The 19,027-nt window shown below is 51.5% G+C and overlaps 1 protein-coding gene across 17 annotated transcripts in view; it reads left to right on the top strand.

Annotated features, from left to right (window-relative positions):
- The window catches only part of NCOR2 (nuclear receptor corepressor 2), a 260,465-nt gene that overhangs the window by 135,913 nt on the left and 105,525 nt on the right, over positions 1-19,027 (top strand). For all 17 annotated transcript variants that reach the window (XM_052798060.1, XM_052798068.1, XM_052798067.1 and 14 more), the window contains 2 exons: positions 7,511-7,567; positions 13,633-13,685. In XM_052798060.1, coding sequence (XP_052654020.1) covers positions 7,511-7,567; positions 13,633-13,685 — 110 coding nt within the window. The remainder of the gene's footprint in view (positions 1-7,510; positions 7,568-13,632; positions 13,686-19,027) is intronic.

The following is a 19,027-nucleotide window of genomic DNA, read 5'->3' as shown; positions in this document are numbered from 1 at the left end:
ATTGTTTTGAACTTTTTCCACCCCCTGCTGCTGTTGTGTCTGTGCGGAGCGTGTTGCCAGCTATCCGTTTACCCTCCTCAAATACCTTCATAAAGCATTAATGCCCCATCCATAAATAAGAGAATAAATAAATGAACACTTTTAGCATTGCAAAGTATAATCTAGCCGTTAACTACTCAAAGGCACTGAGTGTGACTCAGATCCCACGGGGATTTTATGTCTGTGTAACTCTGATTTTCTATGAACTCCTGATTTACATTAGAAAGGGAAGAATCAGGCCTGCATCGTCAGCACGGAGCTAGTGCAGTAAATAAAACCTTAGCAGTGAAACTGCTTTCGAGCATTAAATCTGCAAGGTTTTTTTTCCAAACTCTAGTTTATGTGGTAGTTGGGTTGGGGGCATTTTGTATTTGGCTGCTGAAAGGGCTGCATTCGTTTTGCTTTTGTTTGTGATAACTTTTATTCTGGGGTTGCCTCATCTTGGCTCGGTGATGCATGATGGACTTTCAGGTAGCCTGGAGGACAAATGGGATGGTCAGAGGTTAGATGCTGTTAACGCTTGTGCATGCTAGCAAGATTTCCAAAATGACAAAATTGAAACATTTAGCATGGAGTCATTGAGAATCCTTTCATTTTTTTCACAGATTTTAAGGAAATTTTTTTTGATGGTGGTGGGGTTTTTTGATGATCCTGATGTCTGATTTTTAATGTCTGCTTCAGGATCTGGAGTTCCCAGTAAGTGCATTGACTTAGAAGCTTTGTCCATGACTAACCCAGACCAGATAGTGCCGTGTCCTGCGTTTTCAGGTCCTGGAAATAAGGATGAGAAGTGCAGAGAATCCAAATCTGTCAGAGGGAGGAGCGTAGTCCCAGCGGCATGGCTCCGGCTCCTTGGGTTGAGTGACCAGAGCTTTTCTGTAACTGCTCCAGTGCTGAGACTTTGATTTCTAAAAGCCTTCTGTGCAATGGCAACATTTTCAGCAGTTTTGCAATGGTGAAATGTTCAACAACAGTTTGCAATGTCAAAGCCTCGTTAGCACCTTGCTTTAAGTTTCGTATGCCTTTGAACAGCACCGTAACCTTGCAGACGACAGAGCGTGATGCTAGGTCTGTGTGCGAGTGGAAACCCAGCTACTATGGGGGGTTCACCCCTCGGCCGTGTATGGAGTACAAGCAAGCCGACCACAGAAACTGGCTGGCAATGACTAGCCAAAGCCGGAGATCGGTGAGCAACCGAAATGAGTTGGCCTGTCACGCTGTGCACAGGATAGGCAGGGACTGGTGTTAACACACGGCTCCAATGTGACCCGTGACCTCAATTTTCTTACTATTTGTGATTTGTCATTCATAACCACCGCTGTATACATCCTCTGGCCTGAGCCTCAGGGATGGTGCTCCATCACTGCTGGTGCGGTGGGGAGATGGCTCCAGCCAAGCGCAGGGAGGTGGGGAAGTGGGGAGCATGCAGGGCACCCGCATCCCACGGGGTCCCTTGGAGAGCATCAGCCCCTGGGCCAGGTGAGAGGAGCCTGGCACATACCACCAAGGCTGATCGACGTCCCCTGCTGCTCAGGGACATTTGGGTTCAAGGAGAGCCTGGGGGAGGGCGTGCATCCTTGGGCTTTGACAGTTGGCTTGGGAGCACTGGTGTGGTGGCCATTCCTGCTGGCTGCAGGAGCTGGGGAGGGAAGAGCGTTGCTTTCCCTTCTTACGGTGCTAGGGCTCGTCCCACCTGCTTTGTGAGGAGGGCAGCAAATTGCTGGGGTGGTTTGGCTCTCGGAGAGAGGATGCTGAGGTTTAAAGGGGAAAAAATCTGTAGCCGTGGTTGTAGGAGTGAAAACCTTTCCCCATGAAACCAGTACTGCCAGGTCGTGGTTTGGTCCCAGCAGATCTTGGCACAGAGGTAGTGCCTTTACATCCCCCCAGACTGTTTGCTTTCTGCTTCGCGTAGAAAGGTGTCTCGCCTGAGGGTTTCCATGATTTTTGCTGACTTCAGCCACACTTTTCCTGAATTTTGTTTTAAACAAAATCCAACTCCAGCCTGCCTCTTTGCCATGCCACTCCGGCAGCTCCGCCTGTCCCTGGGACGTCATGCTGCCGGGACAGGATTTTTTCCCAGCGCCACCCTGTGCGCAGCGCTCCTGCCTCTCGGAGGGCTTTGCTTTGCTTATCTCCACGCAGGACACGCCTGGTCCCAAATAGAAACCCTTCCATTCCCCAGCACTGCTGCCTACGGGCTGCTATAAATAACCCCAGGAGCACGGTTCAGCTGGAGCAGCTTTGTGCTGCATGGAGCCATGGCTGGAGTCAGTCCAAGAAAATGCCGCCTCCTAATTTCAGATCCGCTTTCTCAAAATAACTCTTGTGTTTCCTTCTCTTCCATTTTTAAACTTTGCTTTAAGAAGAGCCCACGCGAAATCCCAGACTCTCCCTCCTCTGGTTTCGGATGCTCCGCTGCGTCGTGGGGTCGGCTCATCATCCCCGCGGGAGCTCACATGGCTGGGAAGTTGCTCTCCTGCCCGCTTCCCCCTCCCAAGCCTATTTTAAGTTTCTTCAAAGGAAGAACAAGGGGCTGGAGTTTGCTTTGGAAGCCAAATGCTTTTTAGGTGAGAATGGAGATTTTCATAGTCTGCAGGGAGGTTTTTGTTGTTGGCGAAGATGTTTTTAGCTCCAGGCCTGTTAAAAGAGCGTGAGATGGGGTAAGAGTGCACCCTCCCCAGCCGTGGTCTGCCTGCCTGTGCCCCTGCCCGTGGGGAGGGAGGTTTTTTTGGGGGCAGGTGCTACTGCCTGCCACGTCTGCAGGTCCCCTTTTGCATCTTTGGGCCCTGCAGTGACACAGATCAGTGTTTGTGGTTCAGCTGCACTTCTTGACACACCTTGATGCCCCCAAAAATGCATGTGGAGAACTAGTATGTGATGGGCTTCATCTCTTCATCTGAGTTGTGTTTAAACACGCTGCCTCTGCCCTCGGAAGTGCCCGCGGTTTGCTTGTGTCCCTGCCGGTGCCAAACCCAGAGCCACTCTACCGGAGCAAAGTGACTCTGATGGTAAATGGGAGCAAAATTCAGCCTCGGGGCTTCAGTCCCTCCGTGAACGCTGCTGCTCCCAGTGCTGTAGCAATATTTCAGCACTCTACCAAATCGGGAAAAGGGGTCATTAGCTGCTTGCTGTGGAGCTGCAGAGGGACTATAAAACTGTGTGGGGATCTTCATGCATCTCACCAGAAGTAATAGCTAGATTTGCTTCCTAATACATTTCTTTCTGTTAAATAACAGGGATTGCAGGCGTGGGTGGGGTTATTCAGCAGATGTAGGATGAACCCTCTGGTTTCCTTCTGCAGGGTCAATCACTAGACGTACTCCTAACGAAATCAATATTAGAACCGAGTCCTAGGTGGCTGTGCCTTTGGAAAGGAAAGGATTTAACAGGGCTGCTGGTGGTCTTCAGCAAAGGTCCTGTGGCTGCGGGGGGGAGCTGGGGGCTGCACGTGCATGTGAATGGTTTGAGGTTTTTGCCTAAATTCCCCAGCCAGGCTTCTGGCTAGCTAGGTCCCCAGGCAGGAGCATGTCTCCCTGTGTCTGGCTGTCTTTCAGGATGAGCCCCAGCATGGTGGGAACTTTCTGCTGCGTGTAATATGTCCTTCCCAATTCTGCTGCTAGCTCTCACCTCGGTCTGCGTGGCCTTTCAGACAGCTCATTACGGTTCTGCTATGATCTGATAAATGCAGCAAGGAGCATCAGCAATTACAGTGGATGTCAAGTGTTAATTGGGTGGCTTTCAAGATAGAGGCATTTCTTTGTGTACGTATAAAGATATGACGTGCTCAGAATAGCTTCCCCTCCTGATCTTTCGTTCTGGAGACGTGTGTATTATAGTTGGTTAATGCAAGACAAATTATGTCATTCTTCTTGATTCGCCACATGTTCTGCCTACGGTGATTTGCCTCTGGGTTGTCTCATTAAGTTGTCTAAACATGGCAAATGCAGCAGCTGAACATACTCAGCTTTTTCTCGAAGTTAATCGCATTGTACACATGGGCCTCCAGCATCATCGATTCCTAGCTGTGCCATCAGCCACTGCCAGGGCATCTTTCACCAGCACTGGTGCCCAGGAGAACGGGCCTTCGGTGGGACTGGCTGCCTCAAGCTGGGGCTGCAGTCTTTTACCCACAGTTACGCTGTCTGCAATTAATTGGTTTGCTGATTTTTGTCCCAGGTATGCATCACAAAAAATTCAGGTAAGCTGATGCTTCCTGCTCACCAGCAAGAAGTGGCGGGCAGGAGGGCAGTTGGCCAAATCACCCTCTTGGCAGCAGATGCAGAGTATTTTGTAGCAGCTTTAATGACCCCCCTGAAAATCTTACCCCTGGTTTTAATTGTTTAAGGCTTCCGAACGCCACGGTGCTAATGTTCTCCAAGGTCAGCAGATTTTATAGCTTGTGGAGACCAAAGTACTAAGCTCTGGCTGGGAGTTCTCCATCGTGTGATGAATATTTCAAGGGGCAAGTCCCCGGGCAGACTTGGCTTGTTCCTGTTAATGGAGTCAGGTGCACAGCGGGGGAAATGCTTTGGGGGGAGCAGGGCTGGGCTGTGCAGCTCTTGCGTTTCTCACCCGGGCTGCATTTGCTGGGGTTTGATTTCCTCGTCATCAGCTGGAGCATCCTTGATGATGGCAGAGCTGCGTGCTGCATTAGCTGGGGCTCTCCATCTTCATGAACCTGGTGGGAAATCCCTTTTCAGGGAAGGGATCTCGCGTGGAAGAGGCACGCACTCTGTAGCAGATGTGGTATTTTATGAGCAGGGTAGATAACTGTCAGTTATCGTTCAGGCCACATGTTACACCCCGTTGATCTAAAGCTTTGTAAGTGCTGTGGTTTGTAGATAGGTCCCTGGTGCTGGGGATCACTTTGCTTCCTCCGTGGGTCAGGTGGGGACGGTCCCGTCTTTCTTTCCCTTATGTGTCAAGTAACCACAGAGGACACTTAACGTGGTACCTTGACATAAAGTTGGTTTTCCATGAAGGTTTGCTGGCCGTATATTCCCCTACAGCTGTTGCCTTCTGAGCTGGTAGCGGGACAGCTTGCTGCATACATATGAGAACATGAGGATTCACGGTGACAATCCCTGTCCTCGCTAGGGAGCATGTGGCACCCCCACATCAGCAGCAGTCTGCGTGGGAGAATAGTTGGGAGCAGTTTTTTGCAGTGCAGAAAATGTAATTGCCATGTGTAAACATGTGGCTTCTTTCCCTGGAGCCTGAGCCCCAAGCGAGGGCAGGCGCTTCTTTCTGTTGCAGCTGTTTCCCAGCATCTCCCAGACTTCGTTCCAGGATGCACTTGCTCTCCAAAGACCCATCTCCATCACTGGGATGGCCGTGCTTTCCCTGTGATCCCTGCAAGCATCTCGCTGCCAGTCTGGCACGGGACAGAAGCATGGCGTGCACCGAGCGAGCGGCATGCTGGTAATGCGGGAGCAAGCCGCTGGGTGGCTGCCCCGTCTGCGCATCCCTGAGGGCTGCAGAGCGAGCTGGGCATTGGGGTACCTTCCGTGGTCCTTCTGGGATGGAGCAGGGACTCAGGAGAGGCCAGAGGGGCAGAGTGGCTCGCTGGTATGGACTCCAGCTGTGTTTTGGGCTCTGCCACAGCATCGCTAGCTGCTCCGCTTCTCTCTGTGTGTGTTCTTGCCTGTGAGGTACACGCAGCGATCGTGACATCTGTGAACCCCAAGGTCTGCTGTGCAGGAGCGCTGCGGATGAACAGGCAGGGATGCATTAATAGGGGGGCTGCTGCGCGCATCGTGCGTACGTGTGGGGAGGGTGCCAGAGCAGGCACGCTTCGTGGTTACGTCTCTCCTAGCATCCTTGAAGTCGCTTCTAAATTGCGAAAAAAGCTTCTTATCCTCCAGAGCGTGCAGTAAATAGAGGAGCTGGAAACGAGTCCTGGTTGCCCTGTTGCGGTGAGGCACCTGGCGCAGGTTTTGCAGCCGGGCTGAGGCTGTTTTGCCGGGGCCCTGAGTTTGGCTGCAGGCAGGGTGACTCATGCAGCTGCTCTCGGGGCCAGCTCTGCAAAAGTGCACGCTGGCAGATCAGGCTGTGTGTGGGTGTGCAAAGCCCCAGCGAGGAACTTGCACCCCTAACAGCTGCATCGGCGCTTCTGAGGACCGGTGAAGTTTTTGGAAACCCATCGAGGGGGGTGGACGCAGGGGCAAGCTGGCAGGGCGGTGTGCCAGCTTTTGGCGAGACATCCCCTGCGCTGAGACCCTGGGAAGCTCATCCTGCCGTGAGCCGGCGTGAAGGTGAGAGGTGCCCGCTGCTAGAGAGGGAGGTGAGCACCTCTAGCACCACTAGCAGTGTGAGCCAGACCCCGGGAGCTGAAATCCCTTCCCTGCCCTGGGGGGTCTTCACCCAGGGTTTGCCAAGGCCCCGCTGGCTCTGCCGGGGAACGCACCCAGAGCCCAGCCTTCCCCAGCTCCCCAACCCTGGGGCTCAGCCCCCACCCTGCAGCTCTGGCGGGGCTCTAGTGCTTACTGGGTTAAAACGTTGAATGTGCTTCAAAAAAGGGTTTTCCTGTCCTCCCTGCCCCACCGCTCCCCTCGTGGAGAAGCTCAGCTCTGCCCACTGCTTCTTCAGCCTTATTTTAGGCAGCTGTGGATTTTCTCTCCCCCCTACCCCAAAATAGCTAAAACTACCTATTTTACTGGACAAACACCTCTGAAAGTCCATCTCCTTGCCCCCCTCGCTGCCAGGTATTTGGCTTTGTCAGTTCAGCCCTGTGGCTCATCGGCAGCGTGCAGTGATCTGGATTTATCGGACTGTCAGTAACTCCTGCTGAAAAGCCTGGCTTTGCGAGGAAGTGCTGTTTACTGAAAATGTCATCTTTTATTTAGACTCCTGCCGCAGCCAACCCATGTCTTTTTTTCAGGCCTCTTTAATTAGTAACCACCACACAGCCCCTGACACATGTTCCTGGGTGGTTTTTTTTCCTCTAATAAGCACTAGGTAGCTTGGCCGGGGGCGGGAGGGGCAGAGAAGGGCTCCTCTGCGGCAGGGAGGGGAGGGAAGCGAGACCAAGTTGAGGAGCCAAGGGCAGCTCAAATCTAACAATCACATGCTCGTGAAGCGATGAATCCCAGAGAGGACATCTCTGCGTGCCTGCGGGCTCGCCCGCCCTCCTCCTCCTCACACAGCGGCTGTGCGGAGGTAACGGGTGCGATCCCCCCGCCTGGCACCCAGAGAGGGGTCAGGGATTTGGATTGCTTCCCGGGCAGAGCTTGGATGCATTAAAGTCGTGATAGCTCGAGTGCCGGAGCCCTTTGCCTGTGGGGCTTTCCTGCAGGTCCAGAGGCTGAGGTGAACTTTTCCACCTGCTTTCAGGCAGGGGAGGGATTTGTGGCAGCCCTGCAGAGGTTTGGGAAGGGGTTTTACCACAGGGGGAGAGCTGGAGCAGAGGGCTGTGACTGTAACCAGGGGCAGAAATAACTTTTCTTCTCCCTCTTCCCTTTCCTCCCTGCAGAAGAAGGCAGAGGCTGCCCACCGGATCCTGGAAGGACTGGGTCCCCAGGTGGAGCTGGTGAGTGTTACCTCTCACTGTGGGGAGCGGGAGCTGGGCCAGGTTCGGAGAGGTCCCTGGGCGGCGAGCACGGCACCCTGTGTGTGTGTCTAAGCTGTCAGAAGGAAGTGTGCTGCTGGCCCGGACCTCTCGCTGGCACAGCACCAAGGCAGGAAGCGAAGTGACTGAGATGAGTACTAAAACGCAGGCAGACACTCACACAGAGCCCTCTTTGGAGAGCCTTAACCCTTAGGCTCCTGCCTCACATGCTGCAGCGGAGCTGGGTGGTGGAAGGGGCTCCGGCACGGTCTGCCCCTGCTCAGGATGCTGATGGCTTCATCTGCTGATGGCAGCCACAGCGCCGGGGCTGTGGGGCTGCTGCCTGGCCAGCCAGCCTCGTGGTGCTGTGTGGGAGGGATGGGTGCTGGGACAGCTCTTCTCTGTCCCACCCCACTGCAAACAGAGGAGGGTGTTGGAGGGTGCTCTGTAAGCACAGCCCGGTTGCAGCTGCAACGACCTGCAGGTATCGGGACTCGCACACATCCTATTTCTGTCTTCCTCGTGCACAGAGAAGCTGAGAAAAACAACTTACAATAAATTATCAATTTTGGGCTGCCCTCTTATCCAGCAAAATCCAGCTGTAAGTGAAGTGATTGATTGCTGGAGGGGTGGCTGAAAACAACTCCTGAGGGGCTGAGTCCTGGAGAAGGGTGCTGGGAAAGGGTGCGTCTGCAGCGATGCTGTTGGAGGGAGCAGAGGGGGACAGACGTGGTCTGACAGAGCATCTCTTGCTTTGCACTGCCTGTGGGGTGCAACGGAGCGAGCCATTCCTGCAAGGTGGGAGCAGGCAGCTGACAGTCCTCGACAGCTGTAATTTGGACTTGCCTTGCGGAGGTGGTACTAATCGCTGTCTTCCCCGGATGCGTAAGAGAGAGGTCACAAGGGAATTAGTGCTCACTGCTACGTGTCAAAGCCTGCTTCCGTGTTTGGGGAGGTAGCACTCATTATTTTTCCTTTGAGTCACCAGGGTCAAACCTTTTGCTCTCTTTCTGCTCTGAAGATAGGCAGTGCCTGGGGTTGGTGCTTCCTCATCCCAACGATGTTGCATTTCCTTTCCTTCCTTCTGCTCCCCCCCCCCCGCTTTTTTTTTCCTCCTTTTTTTCTTTTTTTTTTTTTTTTTTTTTTTAGTTTGTTGATGCTTTGTCCCTGGGTGCTAACACTGCACAGGGGGGAGCTGTAGCAGAACTCAGTGCAAAACTTACCTCTGTCACCCTGCCTTACTCCTTGGAGGGCAGGGGAAGCCTCTGCTGAGAAAACCCTGCAAAACCCCGGTTGGGCTCTGTGTGCGTCTTGCACACTGTCTCATCTGTCTGCCCAGAGACAGACGCTTCCTATGGCCCAGCCCCCATGCCGTGTCGGACAAACCAGCACCCGGGACCTGCAAACGGCCTCTGAGAGATGAGATGAATAGTCAGATCTTCTTCTGAGTTGGAAAGGAAGCAGCTCCAGGAAGGAGAGCAGCTTTGCATGCTCTGCCCGACGTGCATGCCTGCTCCACCGTGTCGCACACGACGTGCACCAGCCCTGGAGCTGCCGCAAGCCAGAGGTCTCTTGCAGGGAGGTTGGGGCAGCCTGGTGCTAATCCTGTGCAAAACCCCTGCAAGGAGCAGTGGTGGCTGTGACCCAAATGCAGGGTCTTGGATTGCTGTCGGCTCCACTCAGGCTGCTGATGTCTTGCTTTTGGTCGTTCAGAGAGCTCTGGTTATTGCATTTGCAACAGCGATGGTGACGGATGCGCATCGGCTCAGTAGCGGGGCAGCTTGCCAGGGGCTGATGGTGCGAGGCAAGAGGTCACGGTGGAAATGGGTTAGTCATGGCAGAGAGGCCGGAGGTTACCGCAGCGTTGGCAGACGGCGGCCACGAGCAGGGTGAGGCGGTACGAGGTCTTGGGTGCTGCTGGTAGAACAGAGCTGGAGGCTGCGTCCCCAGCTTGTGCTGGCGTTAACAGGCGGAGGGGCCACGGTGGGGCTCTGCCTTCTGTCCTGCTGGCGGCAGGTTGCTCCGAGGGGTTTGTGTGTGAGCGAAGAAAGAAATCTTACCGCCTGAGCACGTCAATGGGCTGGTTGAGGCTGCCTGTAGCATTAGCTGGAAGGAGGGGTTTTGAGAGTGATGCAGTATAGCATAAATAGCGATTTACCCAGAAGTTTTGGGTCTGTGTCGTGTTTCCCATCGAGTTGGAAGCTGCTGGGAGATGGCCCAGCACTGGTAGGAAACTCTTTAATTCCTGACTTCAGTCTTTTAAACAGCTCCCTCAGAGCTTTGGGGCTTACAAGCTCTTCACTGAAACTGGTATCCTTGGTTGTACATCTCAAGGAAGCAGCAAGTGTTTGTTGCTGGTTCCTGGCTTCTCACTGCTTTGACCTTACAAGGTCTGGCCCTGCATATTTTGTCTTAGAGGTGTCATTCATGTCTCATCCTCTTTGGAGGATCATCGTTTTTGTGCTCCTGGGGTTTTAAACATGCAGAATTGTCCCCGAATCCCTTTGCCCATTACTCCTTGCTGGTGCTTCTCCATCCTATCTGCTGGGGTTTTGGGTGGCCCTGCGCCTCTTCCCTGGCCCTCATGTCAGCCGCAGCTGATGCAGAACACACCGGCATGCCACGCAGCCACGGCTGCTGCCCTCTGCTTGGCTGGGGCTCATCTCACTGTACCTGCAGTGGAAATCACGCCCTGCCAAGGGATCCCCAGGAAGCAGGAATCCAGTTGAGATCCCAGGAAGCCAGTGCTCCCTTCTAGGTCAGGAGGAGGTTGTGACTCAGTAAACCAGGACTCTGCTCATTTAATCCCCGCAACATAGCGGTACCATTTTAAAAATGACCCCATGTTTTCCCCAGGGAGAAATGTCATTGAGATGTGTAGTCTGAATGCTGCAGTGGCCAGAAAGCAATTGAGACCTTTCATTCTGTTTTATTTTTAAAAAGCTTTCAGTAAATCCAAGGTTTTTCCAGTAATAGCTTTGCATTGCAATTATGTTTTTCTTAAATGTCATCCCCCAGAGAAATGCATTACATGTCCCTTACCCTGGAGAAACACTGTGAATGTTTTGAACATGTCACCTTATCCATCTGACCTGTCAGCTTTACTTTTGCTTACTCATTGAGAAAGTTGTAATGCTGTGCAGGTTGCGGAGGGCTCTGACGGAAGGTGCTGTTTCTCGGTCCCTGCCCTGTTGAAAATAAAGTTTCTGTAACTTTAGTCTGTGAGGTTATGGTCTCTATGGGATAGGCAGAACTTGTCTCCTGGGCTTGCTCTACTGCATGAATGAGTTACAATGCTGAGGCTGTTGTGCAGACAGAAATCTGTTTGAGATGCTGGTGTCATGTGGATCTTGGTTTTGGGTCCCAGAGTTTCTTATTTCTGAATGTTTGGGTGTTTCTTTTAAAGTGATGTGGTCCAGTGCTTGTCTGTTAACACTTAGGTTTGCTAACTAAGAATTTAAATGGCTGTTTATATCATATATAAGTAGTAGCAGAAAAGCATCAGCAGCCTTCGGTGAGCTGAGTGGCATCAGGGCATCCGTGATGTCCATGTGCACATGAGCATCTCCTAACCCAGGTGCAAACCAAAATGTTTACTCCACCGCCTTCTCCCAGGAAGAAGGTCTCTCTGGCTCACCACAGGCCAGCTTCTTTGCTTTGATTTTCATGAGCACAGAGGGAAGAGAGGCACTTTTATTTATCAGTATTTCCAGGTCTTGCAGTCCTCTTCCAAGAGGCAGTCGCTGGTCAAGGCCGCCCAGCAGTTCCAGCAGTTCCTCCAGTTGAGCCTTTCCAGGGTGACTGTGGACGTGATGCTCCAGAGCCACGGCTTGATTTTTTTCCCTCCATGGCGCAGACCTGCCTCTCTCGAGCTACGTGATGAGACAGATGTCTGTGTTCCTCTGAGCTTTCCAAGCGTGAAGTGCACAGCCAGCTCTGAGCCTGGAGTCAGACCAGCAGATCTAAGAGGATTCATAATAGAAATACCCCTGGGGAAGGGACACCACTGAGAACATGTCATCTTCTGGGGGACCTGCTTGTCCCTCTCATCTGCCCTGGCGCTGTCAGCACAAGGTGGCTGGGTGTCTCCTTGCAGGTGTCTCCTGGCAGACTTGCAGCCTGCCATCCCCTTGCAGGGTAAGAGATGCCCAAACACTGCTGGCAGCCCCGCAGTCCTCCTGGGACGTGGCGGTTCATCTTGCCACGTCTGTCTGCCTGGGCTCCTCTGCATGCCTCTTCCACATGGGGGTTATGTGTGCTTTCCCAGCAAAGAGGTACATGTCCAAGGGCAGCCAGAAAAAGAAGCTGATGACCTACTGATGCCAAGATGTAGTGGTGATGGGCTGCAGAGAGTAGGGAGAGCTACACCCAGTCTCCTTTCTGTGCAGATCAATGTGGCTGTCCCGGTGTGTGGCAGGGGGAGAGGTGAGGCAGTATCTGTTTTTTACAGAGCAGTAGAGACAGGCTGGCTGTGTGGAAAAAACAAGCTGCTTTGCCAAGCACCTGTGGTGGGGAGATACTGTGGAGGAGGTGAGAATAACACCTTTAAACTGGAGGAGAAAGGGACCCACCTGTGTTTGCAGGTCCTGTCCTCTCCAGTGCTGCTTACCTGGTTGAGCAGATGTTCAGCAGATGTTTTGCCCTTTTCCTATGTTTAATCTGAGATGAGACTGAGAGGACCCAGAGTGTAGCCTCAGCCATATGACCACAGTAGGAAGGTGAGCTGGTTTGTACGTAGCCATGGCCAGGATGCTGCCTTCAACCAGCACCTGGCCATCATGCATCCCCCTCCCTGTGTTTGGCCATAGATTTTAGATTGCTCACAGCTGATTCGGTGAAAGTTTGTGGATGAACTGCTTGAAAACTTGGGTGATGTTTCTGTGGTTGGACAGGAGCTGTGCTCGTTAGGCGCCCAGTTGCAGATGATGGTTGGGCCATGGCAAGCTTTTGATTAGCACAGTCTTGGACATGTTCACACCAACTTTGCCAATGACTAGAAGAGCATTGAAGGGCTTAATCCTGAGCACCCTGTCAGCCTTCTTACACGGACATAACTGGTGGCAGCTCCTGGAGCACGGCCTGAGCTGTTAATCACAATGGGTGGGATCAAGCGTGGTCTCTGTGGCACCTCTCCCTGCCAGAGGTGGGACCCTGTATTGTGGCAGGTTCCCCGAGGGTATATCACCCTGCGGATGGGAAGGGAGAGGTAACGAGGGCAGTGACTGGCTGAAGGTGGCCAGGGATGGATCCAGCTCTCCTGACTCGCCGTGGAGGGCCCTGACACGTCTCCACTGAGGGTGCAGGGAGCAGAGCAGCTCCATGGTGGGTGCTCCCATCTGGTGCTGAAGACAGCCATGGTCACTGCGCTCTCCAGAGGGCAACCCTGGGCAAAACACTTGTCCTGCCGGAGCCCAGTGCCCCTCCTGAGGGATGGACAAGAGCATCGCCCTACACATGGGTGCTGGGGGACTGCAGCGACGTGCCCGGGGGCCAACCTGCCCCTGGTGTTGCTGGAAACCATGGGGGCGAAGACTTGTCCTGCCTGCAGTTGCCTGCGCTTGGCTCCCTGGGAGAGCTCAGGCAGGCTTTTGCCGCGTAGACATAACAATTTGCAGCACACAGACTGTCTCTTCCCGCTCCCCAAGCCCCCTTTCCCCCTCGCCTCCCCCGTGTCATATGTTCCAAAGCGCACTGCGTTTTTCAATCAGTGAATAACAACCACGTACTCCGCCGTGCCGTGTTTATGTGGATTACGTCGCAAATTGCTTGTTCTGAGCCAGCTCGCTCGAGCGCTGCCTGCCCTCCCACGGGCTGAGCCGGGATGCACCGTGACTCGAGCGGCGCCGCCGGGAGCCAGCAGTCTCCAGTATGGCTGGGGAGTGGGGCTGGGGGAGATGGGCGGACTGGGGCGTGCGGGGACGGGCGCCTGGGCTGGCACAGCTCAGGGAGATGGGAACCTGCACCGAGGCGGCAGCGCTTCTGACGGGCTTAAGTTTCTAAATGTCAGACCGTACCATTTATGCCTTCATTTTTCTTATTTATTTCAGCCATTATACAACCAGCCTTCAGACACCAGGCAATACCATGAAAACATTAAAATGTAAGTATGTGGCAATAAAGGCTATTTTAAATGTCAGGTTGGGCATTAGGCTGGAGCGGGAGGAATGCTAGCTCGCTCCCAGACCCTGATTAAAGCTGCCAAGGAATTGCGAGCATCCTTTTAGAGCTGGTGTTTCGCTGCTCTGGGTGCTGAAGCACAAACCAGCTCTAGGAGCAGCTCCAGGAGCCCAGCAGTTGGGAGCCATAGATTCAGAGGGATGCTGAAGGTGCTGTTTTGGTTTTCTTGGGAGGGTGGATGCGAGTCCTGTCCGGTCTCTTGGCGTTTTCCCAGAGAGCACTCACCTTGGGTGCTTTCTTCTGTGTTTCACGCATACTGAAGTATGAAATCAGCTGCCAGCCCATGTGTGTTTGCATGCGGGAAAGATGAGGTAAAATGAAAAGTTGCAATTACAATTAGATTTTCATGAAACACCTCTTGAATGTCTAATAACAACTGGTTATTTCAAAGATACTTACCGAGACTTAGCAATCATCTAATTTGACTTATCACCTCAATACACGATTTAATCATCAACCTGCACTTAATAACCACAGTGACTTCCTGAACACAGAAGAAATATAACAGATAATGAGAATAGCGATAATTGTGATTATTGTTGGAAACTTAAATAGTCAAACCAGATCTGAAACTTTCATCTGCCTTGAATGAACTGATGATTGCTCTGAGCTGCCTGCAGCGCGTCTATTTTGGTATGGGCTCGGTCAGCTGGCGATAATCATCTTTAATAATCTATTAACAAAAGTTAATAATCTTTTGCTTTTCAGCAGTATGTTAATTGATGGTAGGGGAATTATAGGGAAAGCGTTAACGTACCTCTGCTGTTCTGCTCTGCTGCAGGGGAGCATGGTAGGTGCTGGCGATGTTTAGGTGCTCTCCGTCCCCACGGGCTGCAGGGAGGAGGAGGGTTTGGTGGCGTGACCCAGCCGCTCACTGCCCGGCCTCACTCGGTTCCTGCTCCACCCAAGGCTTCCTGTGTCATCCAGGCAACAAACTCACTGTAAAACATTCAAACCCCAGAGTCACCCCGAGCCCTTTGGTTCCCAGAGGGCTCAGCAGGTCCCCAAGCGACCTCACTGCCAGCGCTGGGCGCTAGCACCATAAACGCGAGGGTTGCGTTCGGGTACTTGACGTTGGCCTGGGTGCTGTGCATAAACCCAAGGTGCTGCTGTGCCGTGCACCTCTGGGGCAGGGGAGCATCATCTCCTGGGTGTGGGTGGGGAGGGCAAGCAGATGGAGAAGTCAGTGGGAAATGATGGCTTTTCCTGCAGCTGAGATATCCTGATAGCTTTCTGCTTCCAGACGTTTCCTTTGTGCCTTGTGTTGGCAAGGCATTTACCCCCCATCATTCGAGCTTGGCAGACATTGCGGCAAGTCTTGGGCAAAGACTGCCCAGGGTTTTGACACGCATGTGCTTTGGCCTGGGTCTCCTGTCATTTCAGCCCTCTGGCTGTTGTCTTTGGCGGACACGCTGCCTGCGTTGAAGGTGGCAATTTTGAGCTGATCAGTAGTTTTGTCCTTGAAAGAATGAGTTGAAAGTAGATCCAGGTGCTTCACCCACTCTCCATTCCCCTGCCAATATTTGTGGGTTTGTGATCACATTTTTCCTGTGATTTAAATGATTTCCTGTCCTTGGTTGCCGCCTGAAAGACGGGCGCAAATGAGAGGGAGCTGACTGCGCAGGTCAGGAGCGAAACTGGTAATGAGATGTGAAGCCCCGTCAAACCAACTTCGCATGCCATCAGAGCAGGCGCTCCTCTCCATCCTTTCCCTTGTAGGCATCCATAGGGTTATCCCAATACCGGGCAGCAGGCAGTCCTCCCGTGCAGTTGTAGTGGTGGTGGTGATAGCCCAAGGAGAGGTTGGAGCGGGCAGGCTTGGGGTTAATGTTCACTGTGATTAATGCTGCAAAAATATGGGAAGGAAACCACACATTTTAATGAAAAGCCTCGGTCTCCTCCTTCCAGAAACCTCGCAATTAGCTGCCTTCAGCTGGTTATTGATGCCAGCCAAATGCATTTACGGATCTAGGTCAGCGAAAGGCCCTTGAGCGATCTGGGCTCCAGATGTTTGCTGCTTTTGACCGTTGGTCTGTCTCAGAGGTCCTGGGGTCTGAACTGCACTTTGCTACTTGTTGATGGACATGCAGAGAAATTGGTGTGTCCTGTTCTCCCATCTCTTGGGTCCCTGCTGCACATGAAAGGACATTCGGATGGTTGGGAGGCAGATAAAAAAAATCAAGATTTCAGTGATTCTTCCAAGGAGATAATTCGGGGTCATTTGAACAAAAGGAAAAGGTATTAAACTTCTCCGTTTTGACCAAATCATGCTTGGATGTTCAAATCCCACCTACAAGTTCTCTGCAGGCTGCATTTGAAGATATTTTTTGTTCTTTCTCGTTCTTAATATGTTTGTGCCTTCTGCTCTAGAAGAGCAGCTTCCGCTCCGTAGCCTGGAGGTGGCTTTTTCGGTAAGAGATCAAGTAAATCATCAGGGTGCTGGGAGACGTCAGCCAGATGCGTTAGAGCACCAGAAGGACAACTGCCAGGACACCACAGGTTATATTTTTGCCAAGGTGTAATTGGATGCAGATTCTTCTGAACAACTTCCCCCTACACAGATTTAGCCATGCTGAAAAAGTCTTTTGGCACGTTGCTGGAAAATCATCTAGGTTGTGATTCTGTCCACAAAACCTCATTGCATGCTGGCTCTGTTGTGTTAAATAGAAACTGCTCCCGCATGAAGCTGGTTTGGAGCGTCATACCTGGGCACAGGAGGATGGCCAGGCTGTTACTATTCACAAATACCTTTTTTCTTCTTTTTAAACATTTCCTAGGGTGGATTTTTTTTCTCAGTTGAATGTTTGCAAGTGTCAGTGGGAAGGCATTTGAATATCAGAAAGCCAGGATTCCTCGATTTCTCTACAGCGATACTCTCCGCCTTGCAACACTAGTTCAATTCTTCCTGCTTGTTTGCTTTGCTTTTCAGTTGGGATGAGTCACTTATGCTAATAGAGCTGACTGGGGAGTTACGGGGAGAATTTCTACTCTTACTAAAATGTTACCGGTCTCTTATTTTCGTGGAGTTTTATGGCCTGTCTCCTATTCAGTACAGTTAAAATTAATTTCATGCCCCAGTTCATTCCAGTGTTTGCAGCTTCAAAAGCTTTTAAGTCCTATTTAGCTGCCTCGCTGTGCTGTTACCCGTCTGCTTGGGTCCCTTTGGTTCACCTGCAAGTGCAGGCTTTGAGCAAACATGGTTAATTTTGTATGCTACATCTGCCGCGTGATCCAAGGCACCGCTGAGTGGTTTGTGCCAAAGACTTGACCTACCTTTGATGGGACTGTGTCCTTTCTGTTTGAAATACCTGCTTTGTTGGAGGGAAAGGCTCTGCCACTCTCTCATCAAGGAAGGAGAGAGCAAGATGGCATTTAGCGCCCTTATCTGAGCTTTTCCCCCATAGCTAGCTTGGTCCTTGTTGTTTTTCAAGGTGTGAATTTTTTGGCTTTGCAATGGACTGACAGTTTCCTTCAAGATGTGTTGCAGCTCTGAACACAACTGGAGGCCACTTGAATGATTCTGCATCAGTTGAGGAGGTTGCAAAGACCCCTTTATTTAGATTTTGCTGAAATACAGCAACAAACGCAGAGGACACTTACTTGTGCACCAGTTAAGCACCAGTGCATTTGGTCTAGGTCTCTTACTTCAGCGTTTTGCCAGCTGGATGTACAAGGATGAGAGCTGCTCTTCCTACCCTGCCGTGATAGTGATTTTGCATATTTTCCAGACCCCTGGCACCAAAGATATTAACCTTCTTTCCTCCAAGTGTTTGAAAAATGACAAGATGTTGTTCACATGAGCAGGATCAATTACCTGCTGTCTACCTGGAGAGATATTCTCTGAGGGAGCCTTCATCTCTATGGCAGGAGATTCCTGCTCGGTGAGCCATGAAAAACAGCCTGGTAGGACTCTCCTCCCTCCTTTCCCGAAGCAGTCATCTTGAAGTCATAGTCTGTGGGATTTGTGTTTGAAAGCAAAATATGAGCTTCTGAGCCTTGAAAAAGCACACAAAAGGAAAACTGAAAAGCCCAGGGTAAGTACGTGCAAGGTGTTGTTCACAGGGTTTGCTTTAAACCTTCCCTTCAAGAGCTTCTCCTTGCTTTTACACTGAAATTCAGCAATGTTGGGGTTGAAACTAGGTTGCATCCCCCTGAGATGCTTGGAGAGGTGTCGGAGAACCAGGGTCTGAGTGTACAGTTAAAACAGATCAAGAGCTTTGTGTGATTCTGGGTTTCTTGCACGTCCAAATCCAGCAGCAATAAAGCTGTGTGTACTGTTAATATTTGCACATCTGGGTTGCTGTCTGCAGCTGATAGCTTTTTGGGGGGGGGGGATGCTTTGCCTCTGCAGAATCAAAATCTGAAGTCAGGATTTTCAGAGAGGTTTAGGGGTTTCTGAATATCTTTTTCTTTTTGAAATGCCTCCCACCCCTCCACCTTCTCCTAAAAGAGCAAGGAGCAGAACCGCTTTCTTCTGAAAATCTTAACAACTACAGCTTTCCAAATCACTTGTCACTTTTGAAAATTTAAGTCATCTTTTCATTACTGGCTGTTTAAGCGTTTTAGTAGCACTGGATTGCCTCTAAATTCATAATCGAAGCCTGACATGTAACACAAATGCTCTTCCAAACCCTGTCATTACTAATGCATTCTCTTTCAGGTCTTTTTATTAGTGCTTGTAGATTGTTTTCCTCATTAGAAATTCACCTAGCAGCTCCCTGCTCATCCCATTCAAGGTTTCTCATCTCTTTTATTCTCTGTTGGCATGCACTAGGGCAGAAGTATTACCTTGTGATGAATTACTAAATAATGGAGACACACGCTGCAACCTTCTGCTTCTTTCTCTTGCCAGTGAAAAGCCAAATACTGGTTTGGGGTGGACTATCTTGCAACGCTTCAGCTTGCAATGTCATCTTGGGCTTCAAGGGAAGGCAGAGGTGTAGGATAGGTGCCTGACTGATGGCCAGAAGTGCTTCTGCACTTGCACTTGTCTTATTTTGGTCCTAAGCTCATAGGTGCTAAAGGAGGTGGACATGAATTTCCCATCTGATGTTAAGAACTGTGGTTGTGGATGTTATTGCTGCCCAAGGGAGTCACTTGAGCATTTCAGTGGGAACGTCTTCACAAGGAGATGGCACCACAGGGACCTGGACAGGCTGTGCTGGGGGTCTGGCCAGGGCAGGCTCTGATAACAAGGCACCCGTGTTTGCCAAGGCATTACCTCCTTGGAGCACAAGCATCTCACTGGCCTCAGTGTGTGAACCA

Source organism: Harpia harpyja, chromosome 9 (genome assembly GCF_026419915.1).
Source record: "Harpia harpyja isolate bHarHar1 chromosome 9, bHarHar1 primary haplotype, whole genome shotgun sequence".
Lineage (NCBI taxonomy): Eukaryota > Metazoa > Chordata > Aves > Accipitriformes > Accipitridae > Harpia > Harpia harpyja.
Note: the sequence above shows the minus strand (reverse complement) of the source record. Positions and strands in the feature narration are given on the sequence as shown.